The sequence below is a fragment of the Amblyomma americanum genome, chromosome 5 (assembly GCF_052857255.1).
Source record: "Amblyomma americanum isolate KBUSLIRL-KWMA chromosome 5, ASM5285725v1, whole genome shotgun sequence".
Classification (NCBI taxonomy): Eukaryota; Metazoa; Arthropoda; class Arachnida; order Ixodida; family Ixodidae; genus Amblyomma; species Amblyomma americanum.
This window is the reverse complement of record NC_135501.1, coordinates 139,359,246-139,379,162: the sequence shown is the minus strand read 5'-3', so window position 1 is coordinate 139,379,162 and position 19,917 is coordinate 139,359,246. Positions and strand designations below refer to the sequence as shown.

The 19,917-nt window shown below is 50.4% G+C and overlaps 1 protein-coding gene across 1 annotated transcript in view; it reads left to right on the top strand.

The window, feature by feature from the left end:
- The window catches only part of LOC144135085 (uncharacterized), a 942,878-nt gene that overhangs the window by 768,526 nt on the left and 154,435 nt on the right, over positions 1-19,917 (top strand). The window contains exon 8 of the mRNA XM_077667844.1: positions 16,579-16,758. Within this exon, the coding sequence (XP_077523970.1) occupies positions 16,579-16,758 (180 nt within the window). The remainder of the gene's footprint in view (positions 1-16,578; positions 16,759-19,917) is intronic.

Here is a 19,917-nt window from a genome sequence, read left to right as displayed (position 1 = left end):
GAAGAGATGAAGACGACGACAAGGCTTACATGGATTAACACCGAGGCTATTAAAGGGCAAGTGAGAGCGAGGCACTGTGGGGAACAGCAAAGAAGCGGAGGCTCCAGCAGGTCAGGGACACATCGGCTGGAAGAGAGCGACGCCGGTGCTGCTTCGGTGAGCTCGCGTTCAACGACTCCGCATCGTGGATTCCTGCCGTGCCTGAGCCCGTTTGGGGGAGTCAACGGAGGACGCTACCAACTGCTTCTGCCAGAGGTGTCTCCAGCGCTGTTGCCACCCATCCGGGTGGTGCCCCAACGCCAACAACACTGGTATCACCTCCATGGGCGCTTGGACCGGGAGCTTGTACGACACAGCCAGTGACGCCGCCAGCAACGCCAGCCCAAGCACGCCGAACGCCGCCTCGACGCCGGCTACGGGATCCATACAGCGCCGCAGCCGCACCGTACCACCCGTGAGCACGAACTCCGAACCACGAATAGTAGAACGCTAGTAGTAGACGCTGGTAATAGTGTACCTTGGTCATGTGTATTTATAGCCTTTGAGTGTTATGTTGGTTTTGCTAGTTTTGTGTTATAGTGTGTGTGTCACGTAGGGTGTATTAAATGTGCGTTTGTGTGGGTACACCCGTCGCCTAGTCCATTCTTTCAGTCCGAGTGTTCTCCAGAGAGATCCGGGACAGTCACCTACAACCCATATCACACAAACCAGGTCCACCCTTCACTGCACTTAATGTAAATGAAGAGCTCTCGTTTTGAGCTGCAGAAAAGAAGCAATATGCCTGAGCAAAATTTACTAATAAGTACTATTCAGCGAAAACATGCCTTTACGTATTTATATGAGAGGTGACTGTCTTGTAATTATCGCAATTTATCCGAGAAACAGCGCTCTCGCTAAGTATTTCACGCCCCCCAGAGCTGCAGTTCACATTTTGACACACCTGCTTCAAAATAGCGACCTTCCGAGGAAAAACACTTTGCAGAAACGAATTCATTTCAAGGAAAACTTTTCTTTCAGATTCTGTAAACCTTCTCGATTCGCCGCGAAACATCGCTCTAAATACTTCGTATCGTAGTGATGATACGATGCGAATGCTCGACGCGGGTTCAAGTGAAGCTTCACAGCTTTTTTAATGCAAAAGAATTATGGAACAAGAGAGCAGTTATCTTGTTCACGAGAGGCGAGTCTTCAGTGTGCCGTGCTCCATAAAATTGGTTCCAAGCAAAGATTATCCGTGGCACGCAACTGTTGTCTGGACCGTTTCATCTTTTACTGAGCTACGAAAATTAACGCGGCAGCGATCTGTGAAGTTAAACGACAAAAGTTCGCGAAACGCACACAGAAAGCACTGCGGAACTCATAATGAGAGCTCTCACCACCCATACTTCGCCATTACCACCCGAACGCTCCAACAGCGATCCACACGGAAGCTACTGGCACCGGCATTGGTGCTGTGCTTGCACAACGAAAGCCTGTATTTCGTGATTATGCTGTCGCCTATGCCAACCGCACGCTGTCTAATGCCGAGATAAATTACTCCGTGTCTGGAAAAGAATGTTTGGCCATTTTGTGAGAAATAACCAAATTTAGACCATACCTCTAGGGCCGACTGTTCGACGCAGTCACCGACCACCATGTTTTATGCTGGCTGTCGTCCTTGAGGGATCCATCTAGCGGACTTGGTCGTTGGGCTCTGCGACTTCATGTGTACGAAATTCGAGTCATATACCATTCTGGACGCAAGCACTTCGTCGCCGACGCCCTCTCCCGGTCACCGCTACTTGCCGACGATCCGAATCTCTTGAGCATTGACCCCATGCACTCTTCACTACGCCCTCCAAACGTGCTTCTGTTCCGGCCGAACTAAGCCATCGCCCTCCCGCTCGCTTCGTCGTCAAGCCGGCCACTTCTCTCTGCAAGATGGTCTTCTGTATCGCCGGAATTATATCCCACGTCGTCCAAGATAGCTACTTGTCATACCTCGCCACTTATGCACTGATGTCTTCGCATCTTTTCATGCCGAACCCTAAAAACTCATGCTGGTCTCTTAAAAACATATATGAGACTTCGGCACCGCTACTAGTGGCGTGGCATGTACACATTTCTATGAAAGTACATTCGCTCATGCCGATACTGTCAACGCCGCAATTCATCACTGCAGCGCCTTTCCGGTCCATTGCATCCTTTCCTTGCCCTTCCCATCCGTTTGATTGTGTGGGCATCGTCCTTTATGGGCCTCTGCCGCCTTCTAGTTCTGGTCACCGCTCGATTGTCGTCGCTGTCGACCATCTTACGCGTTATACCGGTACGTCCGCTCCTTCGGCGGCTACAACCAGAAAAGAAGCTTTCTTCATTCTTCGTCACCTCGTTCTTCGCCACGGCGCTCCCCACGATCTTCTTAGCGACCGCGGCCGCGTGTTCTTATCCGATGTTGTCCAGGCGCTCCTACAAGAATGCCGCATAGGAGGAGGAACAAACATGGCATAACATCCTCAAACGAACTGGCTGACCGAAAGGTTTAATCGGACGCACGGTGACATGCTCGCGATGTATGTCACTCCCGACCACTCTACCTGGGACCTCGTACTCCCATTTGTCACATACGCCTATAACACCGCCGTCCAGTCTACTGCTGGGTTATCGCCATTCTTCCTCGTTTACGGGCGCAAACCTACCTGACTGCTTGGCACCGGCACCAGTCTCCACTACCATCCTGGTGGCTCTGCTGCTCGCCTGTTTCTGAAATCGCCCAGTATGCCTAAGAATGTCACGAACTAGTCCGATTCCTCAGGTGCCCAAATTTATTCAGCTATCGGAGGTCATACTTGTGTTGAGTATCGACCTTCTTAAATCCGAGCATATCGCCTCAATGGTTCGGCGGATCAGCGTGAAGTGCTGACTTCTAAGCTTCTAGGTGCCGCTCGCGATAACACATGCCACCCGTGCTTCCTGCTTCTGCCACATATGTAACAGCCCTCTCCTTGGACTCGACGCGCCTATAATGAGCCGTGCAACAGTTACTGCATAGGTGGTCGGGCACTCTATTCCAAACCCCGAAATGGCCCTGGCTTTTAACTACCCGGTGACCTTCCCGAAACCATGCCTTTTGAAACACCTCAAAGCACACCTGCAAGTTGTTTTTGGTCTATGCGGCCTCCTGTCTACTCTTATGACAAGAGCCCCGCTTGTATGGTACAGTTACAACCGCAGCGGCCACATATCCCTCTATTGCCCACGCCGTAGATCTGCGCGTCCTTCCGAGCGATGCCTTCCCGCTTCCTAGACGAGCACCGTGACAGCCGTCTGCTTTTGTTCCCCAGCCTCCTATTGCCGAACGTGCTGAGTCTCTCATCTCCTAGGGAAGCATCATTCTGTCCCCAATGTGACCCGGGCGTTCCCCGTCGATGTTCCGCCGCTACAGGGAAACTAGCTGGTACGACAGATGGAGGTAAGGTCACCGGACAGCCACCTTCCCCATACTTCTCAGTCTCTTGCTGAAGAACAATGTGTCTGTTAGTGTGAACAATATCAGAACAGTTGCTTTCAAGTCGGTGACTATAGAAGATCAACAAACGCTCCCTTCTCCTTAACGGCATGCATTGCCGGACGTTCTCGCGCTTCATGGTGATGTGTTCGACTTCACCCGGACGAGATCTCTTTCGACTCTGCCAGCCGCTCACCTACACCATAAAATAAACACGGAGAATGCCAGTCTCATTCGTCAGAACTTCAATCGAATTTCTGTGCACGAGTGCGAAATCATTCATGAGCAGGTCTCAAAGCTGTTGCAGGATGGAGTCATTTGTGAGTCTTCCAGTCAGTGGGCCGCGCCCGTATCACTTGTGGCGAATATTTCATGGCGAATTTATGTCGATTATCGTCCCTTGAATGCGGTCACAAAGGAAAACGCGTACCCTTTACCACGCATTGATGAGGTTGTAGACTGTCTTCACTCGTCGTCATACTTCTCGTCTGCTGTATACGACCAAAGTATTGACAAATACCGATATATCCACCAGACCTAAAAAAACCACCTTCGTGACTCCCGAGGACCTCTTAGGATTCAATGCAGTAGTAGAAGAATTTATTTTGGGGAGAAGACAAAATACAATTTGTAGCGATAGCTACATTACGGTAGCATTTCGAGCTTTCAATGTGGCGGTACCGTGGCGGTGGCGGCGCCGCCACCCTGTGGCTGTGCAGCCACAACTTGGCAGCGCCGCAACGCTGTCACGTGGTTGGTCACGTGGGGTGTAGCAGCTGCCGGCGGCGCGGCAGCGTGGCTGATCATGCTTTTGTCACCTGTTTGATCACGTGACCAGCCACGTGATGCGGAGCAGCTGCTTCTGCAGGCGGTGCGACGCGCTGGCGAAACCCAGCTGCCACAGCTGTGCGCATGCGCTGTGTCAAGTGGGACGAAGACGAAGAAGGAACGCACAACGAAACGTAGTGGCGAAAGACTTTGCAATTCACTTGAGCAAGTTCCACTCGGGCAGCTCTAGCTATCGCGGCACTTCAGGTTTAACCAGAGCTAAACCACCCACCAATTTTTTCCCTGACGAGGCCATTCCACCCTTGACAGCAGTGGCAACCACTATAGGGATATCTGACCACATTTGCAATACATACATCGTATAACAATATGTATGCAAGCACACAAAACAAATAGAGAAATCATGAGAACTCTGTACATGGCTCTGCATATGAGAGAGAATAAAAGAGCAAATATAGAAAAAGTTCGCAGATTCCTGGATAATTTTTCTAAGTACACCAGTGCGACACATCGAAATATCATCCACGACATAAAAAAAATTGTTTCACTTTTTACTTCATTTTGTATATATTTTTGGGTGTTTTCTTTATCTTGGGCAGTGGTGAGTAAGTTAATAATAATTCAATGATGTCTGGATATTGATGGGATACATTTGTCATTTGTGTAAATAATCTCTCATCTCCATAGTCGGGGCACCTGTATTTTATCTTCTCTAACGAGATGTGAAGTGTTTCTATTGGCAATGCACCTCAAGATTTGAACGGTGTAATATATACTGACGCCCGATTTCAAGAAATATATTACAATAGCTTACTGATCCCACGTATACTATAAAATTTAAAGTATCGCAAGCAATTTCCTTTTTTTGGAATTTTTCCAACCGCACGTATTGAGCGCTCTTGCAGAGGGTGCAGATAATCAAGGTTTCGTTTTGTTGTGTCTGATATATTGTTGTTCGGCTTGTGTAATTGTGTAATCCGCTTTCGACGTTCGAGCGTATCATGAATGCGGTCTTCCAAGAGTTAACATTGGATATAGGCATGTGCTATATGGTTGACATCGTTATCTTTGCAAATACCTTTCAAGAGTACAATGATTTCCCCAGTATCGTTCTAAATACATCAGCAAGACTTGACTCATCTTAAATTCCAAATAGCGGCACTTCTGAGAGCGGCAAACAATCGTTCTTGGATTTCTCGTAGATCAAAAGAGGGAGACAGAAACACGTATTACTGAAGTGGAGGAAACGGAGGTACATGCTGCGGGAGTAGGAGTGGGGCCCTGAGTTCAGGGCCCCAACAGCCCTCGAGGCTGCTTCGGCCCGGCACACGAGCAGGCGCTGGTCCTCCAGGTCGGGCACATGGAGAATGCGCTCCCTGTCCGCTTCGGTTGGCACTGGTATACGAAGGACCGCTTGAATAGTTTGGCAAGCCCAGACTGTGTGGTAGAGTTTCTAGAGCACCACAAAGTAGACATTCAGGACGGTAGCGGCCTGGGTGAATACGGTGGAGACGAGAGATGCAGGGGAAGTCTGATTTTGGAGCATTCGGAAAGAGACCGTCTCGGCCCGTGAGAAGGGGCGGTGAGGCGGGGGAAAAGCACGAGTCGCGCGGTAGTAGTTCGAGGATGTCCCGATACACAAGGAGTACAGGAACGAAAGCTGTAGGAGGCAGGCCCGGCGAATTCGGCGGCCAATCAGCTCGGTGGGAAAGCCCGAGCCCAGGCATGTGCCTGTTGATTGCCGTCGAGCACGCCGTGTTCCGGAGTACAGACGAGAGTGGTCAGTGGAGCGAGAGTGGGGAGATGCTGAAAGAGAATGGAGGTGGTGAGGTCAACAACCAGGTCGCGGTAACCACGACAGGCGGAGGCCGAGTCGGTAATAGCAACACGCAATAGGGAAGGGCCTGGGATAGCGAGAGCCAAGGCAATGTCCAACTCCTCTGCCGACTGAGCATTGTGGGTTCAAAGCAAGGCAGCCGCGAGAATGCGACCCGTGTGGTCGACCACGATTACCGTGAAGGCCAGTAGCGACACATAATTCGCTGCGTCCACGTAGAGGGCAGACGAAGACAAGCCAAAGCGGCGGCGGAGATAGTCCGTCCGGGCGGAGTTGCGCGCAGTGTGAATAGTGTGGCGCACGTGGCGTGGGACAGGACTTAATTTACAGAAAGTTTGGACTGACCGAGAGAGATAGGTTGGTTGTACGGAATGAACAGATGATGGGTGAATGTCGAGGCGGGCCAGGAGGGCAAGTCCAGAGGGTGACAAACTCAAGCGTTGTAGCTGCACGTGGGTATGGGCGTCAACCAACTCTCGCGAAGTGTTGTGAAGGTCGAGTGCAAGAAGTGCCGAGGTAGAGGTGGATGGTGGGAGGACTAAGACAGTCTTGTAGATTCGGCGAATGAGGATATCGAGTCGGTCGTGGTCTGAAGGAGTAAGAACAAGATAAGGAACATGTTGGAGGCGGCTTAGGAAGGCTCTTGGAATAAGCGAATAGCATCAGCTTCCGCGAGGCCCCCTCAACTGTGTAGGATACGGGACAAAAGCCGAGAAGCTGCGCAGTCTGTGTAGAGAGGCTGTTTAGAGAGGAACCGGCCCGCCCCTCGGCTTGGATGTGTAGACCGAGGACTCAAAGCGAAGTGACTGTTGGAATAGTGGTGCCATGGGCGAACAAAGCTGGAGATGTGGCAGGGTCGGGAGGTGAGCAAGACCGGCCGCGCACAACGAGTAGTTCGGATTGGATGGGGAAAGGGTCTGGCCGCAGGAGGTCGCGTAGGATGTTACAGTATCCAAGCCATCCTCTAGGGTGGATTGAATGTGGCCTGCCGAACTGGCATTCACCTAGAGAGTGGCATCATCCGCGTAAATCGTGCGACAAAGGTCAGAAATGGCGGAGAGGGCCACAGGGAGACCGGACATAGCAATGTTGAAGAATAGCGGAGATAAAACGGAGCCCAGTGGGGTGCTGCGGGCGGGTAGGGGGAAGGGCGAGGACCTAAGTTGTCCGACGCTGAGTGTAGCGGCGAGGTCGGCGAGGAAGGCACTCACGCATACGAAGGTAGGGAGACCGAAGTGGGTAGAAGCTAGACCGTCCAAACTAGCGGCGTGGGACACGTTGTCAGAGGCAGCTTGGAGATCCAGTGGCAGGAAAGCCCTACTAGACGCTGGAGTGAGGTGTTCAAGAATATCGTGAAGTTGGAGGAGGACATCGTGGGTGGAGCGATGAGTGCGGAAGCCAACGCACTTGCCAAGGCACGAAGTAAGGAAGATGGGGGGAGGTTGGACAGGTCGAGGGGTTTTCCGGGTTTCGGTATGAAAATAACGTCGGCGTGGCGGCATTCGATAGCCCAGGTGCCCGCTGACCAGTGTGAATCTCAAAAGGCCGTAAGGGCGTTGATTGACGAGGTATCAAGGTTGCGGAATATGGTATACATGACCCGGCTTGCCCCAGGAGCGCATTTACGCTCAAGAGATTGATGCATTGCAGAAATATCCTCAACCGTGACAGGGGTGCCTAAGTCAGGATTTGGCTGGCCGGTTGATGGGGTCAGAGTGAGAGCAAGTGGGGCGGTAGGAGGAGCTATTTAATGGCGAAGTTGGGCAAGGAGTACAGTATCGGAGCCCGGGAACGTCTGGAGTAAGCGACGGAGAGATTACGAGGTGATTCTGTGGTATTTTCGGGATCTAGGAGATGGTGTAGGAGGTGCTAAGTGCGCGCGGTACCCAGGCGACCTTTTAGTGAGTCGCAAATACCGTGCCACTGTTGCTGCGCCAAGAGGGCCGCATGGCGTTCCGCCTGCTCTGATTCTGGCGATTCGTTGCTTAAGGCGTCGGTTATGGCGTTGGCGGCACCAGCGGCGCGCGAGGCCCCTGTGGGCCTCCCACAGATGGACAAGGTGGGGATCGGCGTCAAGGTGTTAGGTTGTGAGCTGGAGGGCCTTCGCGTAGCGATTCGCGCCAGAATGAAGGGCGCGGACCAAGAGTGCGATATCAGCATTGGTGTCTGAGGGTGCGAATTCCTCCCGGGTGGTGCGAATGGTCTAGTCAATAAACTAAGCGTGTTGCCCAAGCGCGACGCGCAGCGGGACCATGTGGATCGCGGTGTCAATAATATTGTGGTCGCTACCAAAGGTCTCAAGGAGGTTCCACCAGTCGTGGTGGGGAGCGTAGAGAAGTACGGTAAGATCCGGGGAGGTATCGCGGGTGTCGGAGTTACCGAGGTGGGTGAGTGACAAAGGATCAGCAAGTAAGGAGAAGCCATGCGATTGCATCAGCGTATAGAGTCGCGTGGCTTTGGCCATGGACAAGGGATAAACCCAAGAAGGTTGGGCCGCGTTAAAGTCACTGGCAAATAAGAGGGCAGGGTGACGTGCGGGGTGATAGGCGTGGCAAAAGAGGTAAGAGAAACGTTCAAAGCGAGAACCGGGAGGGCTGTACAGTGTGAGCGCAAGCACACTAGGTGTCTGTCTAGATGATGGGAGCGGTTTTAGCAGGACATGGTCGGTGGTGGTTCCGTCGATGGCGGGAGTCACGGGCACAAGATGATTGGACACAAGCACCGTACAACGCCCAGCACCTGTCGACATGCAACACATATCAGGGGAGGGTAGGTGAACAGCCAGAGTCCTGAAGAGCGATGATGGCTAGTGGACACGGAGCAGAGGTTTCAAGCTGCATCAGAGAGAAGCGTTTGTGGCGATAGCCGCGGCAGTTACATTGCCATACCACCAGGGGCTCAGGCCATGGCAGGGGGCTGGACGGGAATGGTTATTGGGTACAGCCGCCATGCGGGTACTGGAGCGTCGGAGGCCATAGATCAAGGGGCGAGAGCCCCGGCGTAGATGGTTGAAGCGGCACTGTGGTCACCGAAGAAGATGATGTGTTGCGGTCACATCGTGCGGCAGCTGAGGTACAGCATTCAAGTTGAATAGCTTTGCCGTGGTAAGCTGCAGGGGATGGCTGCATAGTGTTGAAGGGTTTGGGTAGCTGGACAACAGTAGTAGCTTATTCCTGTTGGCCAGCGGTAAGGGTCTGAATGGCGTGCATGATGGAGGGGTTGGAGGGCGCGACAGGGGAGACCGGAGCGGAGAGAGAAGTGGGAGGGGGTTGGCGAAGCAAGTTTAATTGGTACCGAAGATCGACAATGTCGAGGCTTAGCTTTTGAATTGCTGTCTGAGCGCCTTGAGGGGCCACGCTGGGTGTTTGCCGGGAGTGTGAGAGCGCGTTTGGATGGGATGGGGCCGCTGCACAATTCGACTAACTGACCTTAGTAGGATGGGATGACGAGCTGGGTTGCTGATTGTCCTGCGGGAAATCCGGCTGGAGCAAAACTCCTCTATGTTCCTGGGCGGGACCGGAGTTGGGGGTAAGTTGAGTCGTGGGCAAAGGAACAGCTGGCGAGGTGGAGGTAGGCAGCTGGCAAGGCGGTCCTAGTGCAGTTACTGAGCGAGAGCACAGTTTAACAAAGCGGCGGGGGCAGGTACGCTCCCCATCTTGTGTGCGTCGTCGCACAGGGCGCAGCGGGGCTGGCAGGGAGGTCCTGGCAGGGCATTCGTGCGGCATTGCCTAGGCCCGGGCACGCGTCACGACGATGGCCCTGCCGGTGGCACAGTGTGCATACTTGGTGCAGCGTTTTAAAGGCACGCCAGAGGGTTTCGCCGCTGTACCAGTAGATGTAATAGGGGACCCAGCGGACAAAAAAGATTATAATTCCCGTGTTGGAAGAGCCCATGCAGCGAGCATACGGGATCTGGTAGCCGGGGGAATGGAGGAATTCCAGTAGTTCGGTCGGTGGGATGTTAGATGGCACATTGTGAATGACGCCTTTGCACGAGTCGTCGGGAACGGCGACGTATGTCGTCATGCCGAAGGTTTTGTGACCCAAGGTAATCGAGGTAATCTGGTGGAACCAGTCTGCGAGAGGAGCAGAGGGAGTGCCGATGAAAGCAGTGTTGGTGCAGTGACGAAAGCGGCACACAGCTTGCGAGTAAAATTCGGGCATCCGTAGCTCGCAAGCGGTGGTAATGTCACAGGCAAACTCGTGCGCTGCAAGGCGGGCGAGGTTCAGGCCGTCGCTGGGTCCGAAGATCACTTTAAAATCCGACGCCGGAAAGGAGGGAGAGGTTGTGGTGGCCAAGGCTGGCGTCATGGTGGTAGGAAAGGGGGTGCGGCTGTGCTCGGTACTATACGGAAGTGGGAACCAGCGTACTGGGCGGTGAACCAACCGCCGTCCGGTGGAGTGACAGCGTTAGGGTTGTCAGGTGCGGACGAGGGAGCTCCTGCCGAATCGAACACAACATCGTCGTCGTCAATGTCCCTTTCGGAGTCGTATGCGGAGGCGGGGTCGGGTCAGGTGGTCTTAGGCAACGATGAACGAGGTGAAGCAGGAGGCAGCGGCTGCCAGCCGCGCAGACTGAGGGAGTCGTCATCGCTAAAACCAGGACAGGCACTGAAGTGCGGGGCTCGCAGCCGGCGTTAGCCGCCGGGTAAAGGAGACGGCCGCGGCAGTGCGAGGTAGGCCTTAGGCGTTTCCGGCAAAAGGCAGCCCCTCTTGGGTCGGCGGGTCGAGGTTCGCTACGAGCGGTCCCAGAGCAGTCGGAAAACACGTCCGCTCTCGTTGCGTGAACGCAACGGACTCCTGGATTAGGAAAGCATTCATCCCGATCCGTAGAAGCTTTATGAGATTTGAAATTTTGAAAACAGCTAACCCTGAAGGGTCTTCGGAGTTTCCTGGGCCTGTCATCTATTTCCGGTACTTTATTCCTGTTTCTGCTCACCTTTCACACCCCCTCACTTCTCTTCTGCAAAGGACTTGCAGTTTTGTGGGACACCAAATGTGATTTGTCTTTCCACCAGCCCATATTTCCTGTACCTTCGGCATCCCTTTTGCGCCACTTGGATCCTACCGCTGCCACAGATATAAATACTGATGCCATTTGTGTCGGCCTTGGGTGGTGCTTGTTCAAATTCAGAGCGTTGCCAAACAAACAAGTTATTGCGTATACCAGTAGCCCATTAACAAAGTCAGAGAGCAACTAAAATGCGACGAAAATCTTGTCTTTCAATTCCGCCATTTCCACCCCTACCTTTATGAACCTCCGTTTACGATTGTCGCCGATCATCATTCCCTATGCACGGTCATAGGCCTGTGACTTCCGTCTCTTCGTCTGGCGCGTTGGACTCCGCGCCCGCACGAATACCTTTCACCTACAAAACTAATAACTGCCACACTATTGAAGATTGCATGTCGCGCCTTACGTTGCCACCTACACCCAGCGGGGAGGAAGACTTCGAGGGGCATTTGTATTAGCTTTCCCAACAGTTCTGAGAAAGACAATCTGTTTAGCGAGATCAATCGAACGACCTCGCATTGGAACCTTTTTTGCTGCGGCTCACACGGGAGCACAGCCTACGCTGTTCAGCCTTGAAGACGGAATCTTGTACACGAGGAACCACTCGCTTAATTGTTCCACCACAACTTTGGCTGCCCCAGAAAATATTAGCAATGATGTTCTGCACGATATGCACTCGGCATCACGTCGGGTTACATTGGATTCTCTCATACACTGCATAGACCTGTCAACAGTTCTTCGGGACCTACCTGTATCAGACAACTAAACAACACGTCGCAAGCTGTCCCCAATGTCAAGTTCTAAAACCATTACAGCCCTTACTGTAGGCTTTCTACAGCCGGTGAAGCCACCATTGCTGCCTTTTGGAAAACATGGTGTCGACCAAGTTGATCTCTTTCCCATATCTTCAGCAGGACGCCACTGGGTTATAGTGTGTTCGACTGTTTGACAAGATAAGTGGAAACTGCAGCACTTGTGTCAGCAAACGAAAGTAATGCGTCATCTTTGCTGCTGCAATCTATTACATTTCGTCATTGTGTCCCCGTGTTATCATCATGGGCTGTGGGAGGCAGTTTACTGCTGACGTCGTAGAAGAGCTATTTTACTGTGCTGCTCTAACATAGCAGCAGTTGGCAGGTCCGTTAACAGCTGCAGGCAGAAACGAATACATCTACCTCTATGGTTCTATAATTCTCTGAGGGACGAGGAGAAGCTGCAGCCCTTTCAGAAACCACCGCCAATCTGTGCAGACGCCACTGCCACCTTTACCACAACCACCCAGGAAGCCTGGCGGGAGCGATCCGCTGCCGGGGCAACCTTTACGACGGGAAGCGCTCACCTAGGGGTGCGCTGGTTAAATTAAGGGCCGGGAAATAGGACAGAAGCGCGATTAGAGGACGTGGAGGCCACCACAGGGACGAAGATACGTACTAGCGTCAAAGAGTTCTCGGGAGACTACTGCAGAAGCAGCGGCGTGAAGAGGAATCAGCAGATGGCTACCGAACAGCGGCAAAACCGTCTGGGACTTGATGGAAGCGGATGCGGAACAGTGGCTTGCGGTCGACGGCGCGGGGTGTGTATCCGGAGCGCAACGACGAACAAGTTGAAGGCACTCCTTGTGGTGGTATAAAAGGGCGCGGAACTTGAGAACTTCAAAACTTCTAAGCGCAAAAAACGTACAGTGAACGAAGCAGGGTCGCTGCCGGCGGCTGAGGCGAAGTGAGCTTTTCGGCGAAAATTTCAGACTAGTGGCTATCAGATATCACGCGCCGACTGGTCACGTGCCCGATGGAGGAGGAAAATACAAGGCTCCCCTTGCTGCTTTTTATGTCGTGAGCAGTGACCTCGTTCGGCCAGGAACGCGTCATCAAGTAACTGGAACCTACGTTCCACATAACAGTTGCGAGGAAAAGCGACGCGACGGCTGTTCTAGTTCTGCGAACGTGATGCACGTATCCTCCACATATAAAGAGAAAAAACAGTGCTACAAAAGTGTTCTTAATATTTAATGTTTAAAGTGTTTATAATGTCCAAACAGTAGGGCCGCGCCTCGGTACAGTTCGAGTAATTGGAACAGAGGCTTCAACTAGAACTTTTGTGGAACCCCCAAAGTTGATGTGGAACAGAGATTTAGAAGTCTAGCCACACTGGTCTCATCTCGTTAACTGCGCATAGCGTGTGCAAAATCACAGAAAAGCTTTCGAAGATTCAGGTATCTTTGTGCCGAGGCTCCCGCATCATATTTCACGCTGCTTTTTGATAGCCAAAAAGCATTCCAATCCTCATCTTGCGTCAAGTGCGTGAAGAGCGAGATGTATCAGCATCACTCCTCTATTATGTCCATTACATATATAAATAAAATCAGTGCACATTGGTGATGTAATTATAGCGCAATAACATTTTGAGGTTACTTAGGCGCTTGTCTTGCTGTGCAATTTCGTTTCACTTCAATTCCGAATTTATTGAAGCCAAATGTTCCGTTTCAGGGCTACTATAGGCAGTTTGCAAGAGAAATAGAAAAGCTTGCGTGCAAAGCCCGTAACTGCCTCGTGGCCGGCTCGGTAATGCTGTCGGTGATCCGGGCAACATCAACCGATGGTATGGAAGAACTCGGTGAACGAATTGGTTCTTACTTCATTTCCTGCTAGCATACTATCCTTGAATGGTGTCGGCCCGATAAAAAAATATGCAGTTTGACCTACAGTGTATGTCGGCAGTTTTTTTCCCTTTTACGCCGGTAAATCGGCCAGACGCGTTCAGTTGACGCCAATAAAAGAGGTCATCCTTATGCAGGCCAGAGTCAATTGCTGGCCTCCGGCGTTTTCTTCACTTTTACTCCGGTAAATCGACCATACGCGTTGAGCTGACGCCAATAAAACTACGTCCGCATCATGCAAGCCAATGTCAATTGCTGGCCTCTGAATACGGTTTTCTGAGAATTTTGCGCCAAGCACTTCTCGAGGCTTGCCTCTGTCAGGCGAACTGCTTGAACGACTAGTAAAGCTACAGCAAAGGAAGGAATTTTGAAATGTCATTATGCACACTGACGCCCTCCGCCTTCGCATGTACTGAAAAGCGTCACATATTTATTACACGCCAAGCTGCTGATCACTCGCATTCGAACTAGCATTTCTTGCAGCAGCTTTTGCCTTCCACTCAGAGAGCAACGCTAAGCGTTTTGTGCGAAAACACTGATTCACGAGCTGTAACCGGCTCCTCGAGTTTGTGTGAAGCTTGACCTTGAGGATGACCTTGGCTCATGCAGAAGCAAAGTAAGCAAATAATAATTGCCGCGACGTGGTTTCGAATCTTCGGCGGAGCGGAGATCAGCTTTGCTGCTCACTGCACGAGCAACCGATAATGCCTCGTCTTAAACTGCAGCACATACTCACGTTTTGCATTGCATGTCGTCGTCTTCATCAACTTCCATCTGCGGCGCGAACTTATCAGATCACCTTAACTTCTATCACAGCTTAACCTTGCTTAATCTCGTAGACGTACCGACAAACTATCAAAACAAAACCATGATCCAGCCAGGCTAAATACATGCTTTCGCATGTCTTCTCGGTGTAACTGCGATAAGCCTCCATCACGTTTTTCATCAATGACTTTGTCCTATTTTGTTTTTTGCACACTTTCCTTACTCAAACGTACTTCGTTCAAAAAAGGGCACATGTACACTAGGAAGATTTAGCCCAGCACAGACGTGCTATCAGAGACGTGTACCGGTTTCGCGTACTATCGCGCCACCGCCTCCGCTGCGCCCACATTGAGGCAGCGATGCATTCTACTGATGCCAGGTCACCCGTTCGCTCTCCCCTCTGCTACTCCCCTCTTCGTGAAAATTGATTTCATTTTTTCGCTACCTAAAATTGAAGCAAACGAATTGCAGCAGACGTTTTGTATGATAATGAACCAAACATTCCACCAAGAAAGCTCCGAGTTCAAATTTGAACACATTTGTGTGCAGAGCGCCCTATGAGGTTAACAAAACGCGCATTTTATATTCTTTGCTTTTTACAAAAAGTAACATCTCTTCACGAGCGCTGCGAACTCTGTGCTGCACCATTCTCATACCTTGCTCGCGACGCATCTATAGTTTCTGATAGCACATCGCCTATGCCATTCGTTTCGTTTAATTTTTTGCTAGAAGATGAAGGCAGCGTTTGACTGCAGGAGAAAAGAGGAGGGGAATGGGAGCTCAGGGGCGATGCGTATCTCTGGAATGGCCGAACTGTCTCTACTGTCAGAAAATATGACAACAATGTTAGTGCCTTGCAGCGCAATCGAGACAGCAGGAAGGAACCGAATAACGGGTTGTAAGGTTTTGTTTCTTCTCTCAGTTGGTTTCATTATTACGGGGAGCAAAACATTTAGCCCGTCAAATCTGCACAGAGCTGCCTCACCGGTTCGGTAGTCTTTTTGCTGACCAAACATTGACTTCGAAGAGAAACAGTAGTTGTCTCTCATGAACGGGCGAAAATTCCGCTAAAGTTGGATTCCGGCTCATTTTCGTTCCAGAAAATCGCCGTAAGCTCAATGCTAATAAAATGTCAAACCAGAAAAAACACTGATTTCAAACTAGAGGGCACTCAAGAGCGCTACATAATAAGGTAAAGGCATGGCGCAACTGCGAATGAGAGGATTGATTGTTTGGTTTAATATAATTTTTTTACAATATTGCCAGTCTTACTGCGCAAGCATAGAAGAAACGTCTACTAGATTGGAAGTAGAGAAAAAAACACGCGTATCCTTCAATGCCAGCGCAAATTATCGAAAGTACAGGAAGAAAAAAGGAGACAAATTGGCCGCGGCAAGAAGATATATCCAAACACGTCAGCGACATTGGCAGGACCAAATTCACTACGCACTAAAAATCACATACTTGGGAAAGCTGTGAAAACCACCTTTTCAAGAGTTTTCAATAAAACCATCCTACTTTGTGTCCAAGAAAAGCTTTACCTGTGACGCTAAATAAGAAAGGTATTGAAGAATAGTAAAGCAATGGTCCAAACGATTTCATTCACTAATAGAAATTTGGGAGAAATGATGGTTGAAAGTGTCATTATAGCACATATACTCGGTTCGAGCGCACGGGTGTTTGTACCGAGATGATCCTCGTTGCGAGTAGTGTGTTTTTGTTTGACAAATTACTTAGTAGTTGCCATGTAATAAATGCAACAAAAAGCTCAGGCGCGCTTGGTTTCTTTGCGTTAACAATGTGGAAAGGCGCGATAAAGCTGCAAGCGAAGCAGGGGAAACGATGCGCTTGTATTTTCTATCCTTTTTTTTCAGCTAATGAAAACTCACCCGCTTATCCTGAAATACTAACGCGTAAATAGTCTGCACTGCCTCGTTTTAAGGCCAGTTTTTGGCTGCACTTCCCGCATATATCAGCACGTTGATCTGTTCCACGGCAACATAACAGTACTGCAAAAGGTCTGTTTGTTTCAGGTGTTTGGCCTCGAATCCGCCCAATACCTCGATAATAATGAAATAAATGCTACTTTTCTCCTGTCAATTGCGTATGGAGCTTGGAAATGTAAAACAAAAAAGCAAGCCACGACATCCGTAATTATGTTCCAGGATATGAGTGTGGACAGTTGTGTTTTAGATTATGCCAGCCCTTATCGTGTAAGTGGCATCTTCGTATTTCTCCCAGCGCGGAAGCTATCGAAAATTGACCCCTTTTCTTTTCAGCCTGCACGCAACGCGCTCTGGAGAATAGAGCGCTCGTACATTGCAACGGTTAAGATATAACAACGCTTCCTTGTTGGTCTCAGCCAACAAAAAATTTATAATGCCCAAATAAATACTCCCGATATCACATCAGCTTTAAAGCACAAATCAAATAGGAGTATTTTTACAGACAAAATATTCGAAGCCTTAAACAAAAGCTCTTGCGTGCATGTTGTGAGCTGAGGCCACGTATTAACTCCTTCAATGTGTAAAAAAGTTTACCGGTGCTCTTATGATGCGATGTGATAAAGGTGCCTTAGGGGTGTTGGTTGGACGCTGCGCTTTCACGTTTACACTTTCATGAAGGGCCGCCGCGGTGGCTTAGTGGTTATGGTGCTCGGCTAATGACCCGAAAGAGGCGGGCTCGATGCCGGCCGGTGCGGTTAAATTGCGATGGAGGAGAAATCCTAGAGTCCCGCGTACTGTGCGTTGTCTGTGCACGGTAAATAACCCTAGAGGGTCGAAATTTCCGGCGTCCCACAATGATTGAGTAAGTTTGAGACGTTAAACCCCTTAAACCATAACTTTTACAAACATAAACTTCGCATTACTTGTTGATTTCGAAGTCGTTTTTCATTCACTGCGGCAGGAGGTTCTGTTGGGTGAATGTTTTTAGTGGTTGGATGCCTTTGAATGCTGGAGTCCTGCAGGTAGGAGATGCATATTGTCACGCGCCTTCGTAGAACATCGGGGGAAGAAGGTCAAGTGTCGGACGGATAGGTAGAGGAAAAAGGAGAGGAAGGGGAGAAGGACCCTTGTAGGCTTCGTCGCGGTCCTGCATCTATCGACCCCAATGTAAATAAACCCCGTGCGTACTCAGCACGTAGCAGCGAGAGCCTGGCTAAAACCAACGTCGCGAATTTGTTCTCAAGGACTCTTACGGCGATCACTGGCGCTCTCAACCTTTGTGTTACCGGTGTGGCATTGCAGGGCATGTCGCTAGATATTGCCTATGCCGTTTCCCAACTGCTCTAGTCTAGAAACCCCCGGCGAATGTTCGCGAACAACTGCACACCGAGCCGCAGCAATCCCCGACTATCTCCGCTTGGGACACGTACCATTCGACACATTTGCAGAGTTTATCACCTGCGTCTGACCGCCGTGTGACGCCGTCACCTCATCGCCCACGGCGGTCATCTTCCCCTCGACGTCGAGCTTCCCCTCCACCTCTGGGAAACTAGGAGGCGCGGCCGATGGAGGTGAGGCCGCCGGCGAGTCAATGACGTCCATTCCTCTAGCCGTGTTTATGTTGAACAAATTGGAAGTGTTTATTGATGGTGTGAAAACAATGGCTCTTGTAGACACTGCAGCTACAGAATCTGCTATGAGTTTGAGGTTTAAGAACCCTATAGGCAGGAAAGGGATGTTTACTGGTGACCGTGCAGCCTTATTCCGTGGTGTCGGTGGCGACCCTTTGGTTCCACTTGGTGTGTGTGTTTCGGATGTTGTTATTGGTGGCCCAACGTTCCAAACATAATTCACAGCGCTTCCTCGGTCAACGCATGAAATGATTCTTGGGACTGATTTTCTGCAAGAGTGCAGTGCAACTTTAGACTCTCATACGGGATGGATTGCTTTGAATTCCTAAATACTTACGGCTCGTGTGGATGACTCGACACCTGATTTTGGATGATTTGGGGCGGAAGAAGACAGTACTGTAGCAGTTTTATCTCCAGCATTCTTGCGGGTTTTCTTTATTCGCAATCAGTGCGAATCTTTTGAAGCGGTAGTGGAACCGACGACACTCGCCTGCTCTAAGAAGAGTATCCTCGTGCCTGGCTGCGTTGTTCCCGTGGTCAGAGGCTGCACCGAGCTATCGACAGTCAACCACTCTGAAGAGCCAGCTGTGTGTCTTCGGGGCCTGGAAGTCGCCCGTTTTGAGGAAGACGCGTCAGGCTCTGTGGAACCGTTAACCAGCTCTGTCATTGATCACTACGTGCAACGAGATATGGAGACCCGAGTTAAGGCTATAATTTGTAATTCTCCTTCCACAACCGAGCGTCGCATTCTAGTGTAACTATTTTTGAAGCACATGATCGTGTTCGACTTTGCCAAGGACGACTCAATACCGCTGCCTACAAGTCTTATTGATCACACGAACAACACCGGGTCCGCTCCTCCGATACTCCAGAAGCCCTATGGAGTCTCAGCAACTGAACGTAAGGTAATAAATGGCTAAGTTCAAGAGATGCTAAAGCGCGGCATTATTCGAGAACCTTCTACTCCTTGGGCAGCTTCAGTCATCCTTGTGAGGAAAAAGATGGCACCTGGCGGTTTTGTGTTGACAACCGTCGCCTAAATACAGCCACGAAGAAAGACGTCGGCCAGCTTCCACGTATAGATGACGCAATTGACAGTCTGCACTCAGCTTCATACTTGTCTTCTCTTCATTTGAGATCAGGCTACTGGCAGATCCCCATACACACTGCAGATAAAAAAGGTATTCATAACACCAGACGGACTTATGAATTTAAAGTTACGCGTTTTGGATTATGTAATGCGCCTGCTGCATTCGAGCGCTTCACGGATACAATCCTGCGTGGACTAAAATGGCGAAGTTTTTAGGATATCTGGACGATGTTGTAATTTTTGGCAAACATTAAATGAGCACAACGGGCGTCTGTATATCCTGCTTGATTGCATGGAACGCGCTGGTCTTGTCCTGAATTGAAAGAAATGTCATTTTGGGAACCGTAAAACAATTGTTCTTGGTCACTTAGTTGATAAAGAAGGTGTTCAACCAAATCCCAAGAAAATTAAAGCTGTCAAAGTTTTGCGGTGCCCCAATGAGTAAAAGAACTGCAGAGTTTTTAGGGCTCTGCTAGTATTTTCGATAGTCTAAGCCAAGGTTTGCGGACATCGCTTACCCACTCACGTGTCGGCTGCATAAAGATGCACCATTCAAGTGGACCAGCTAATGTGGCGGAGCTTTTCGACATCTGAAATTTCTTTTGAACTCCGTACCCATCCAACGCCACTTCTGCCCATCTAAACCAATTGGAGTACACACCGACGCAAGTGGTATCGGTATCGACGCTGTAATTATACAACACC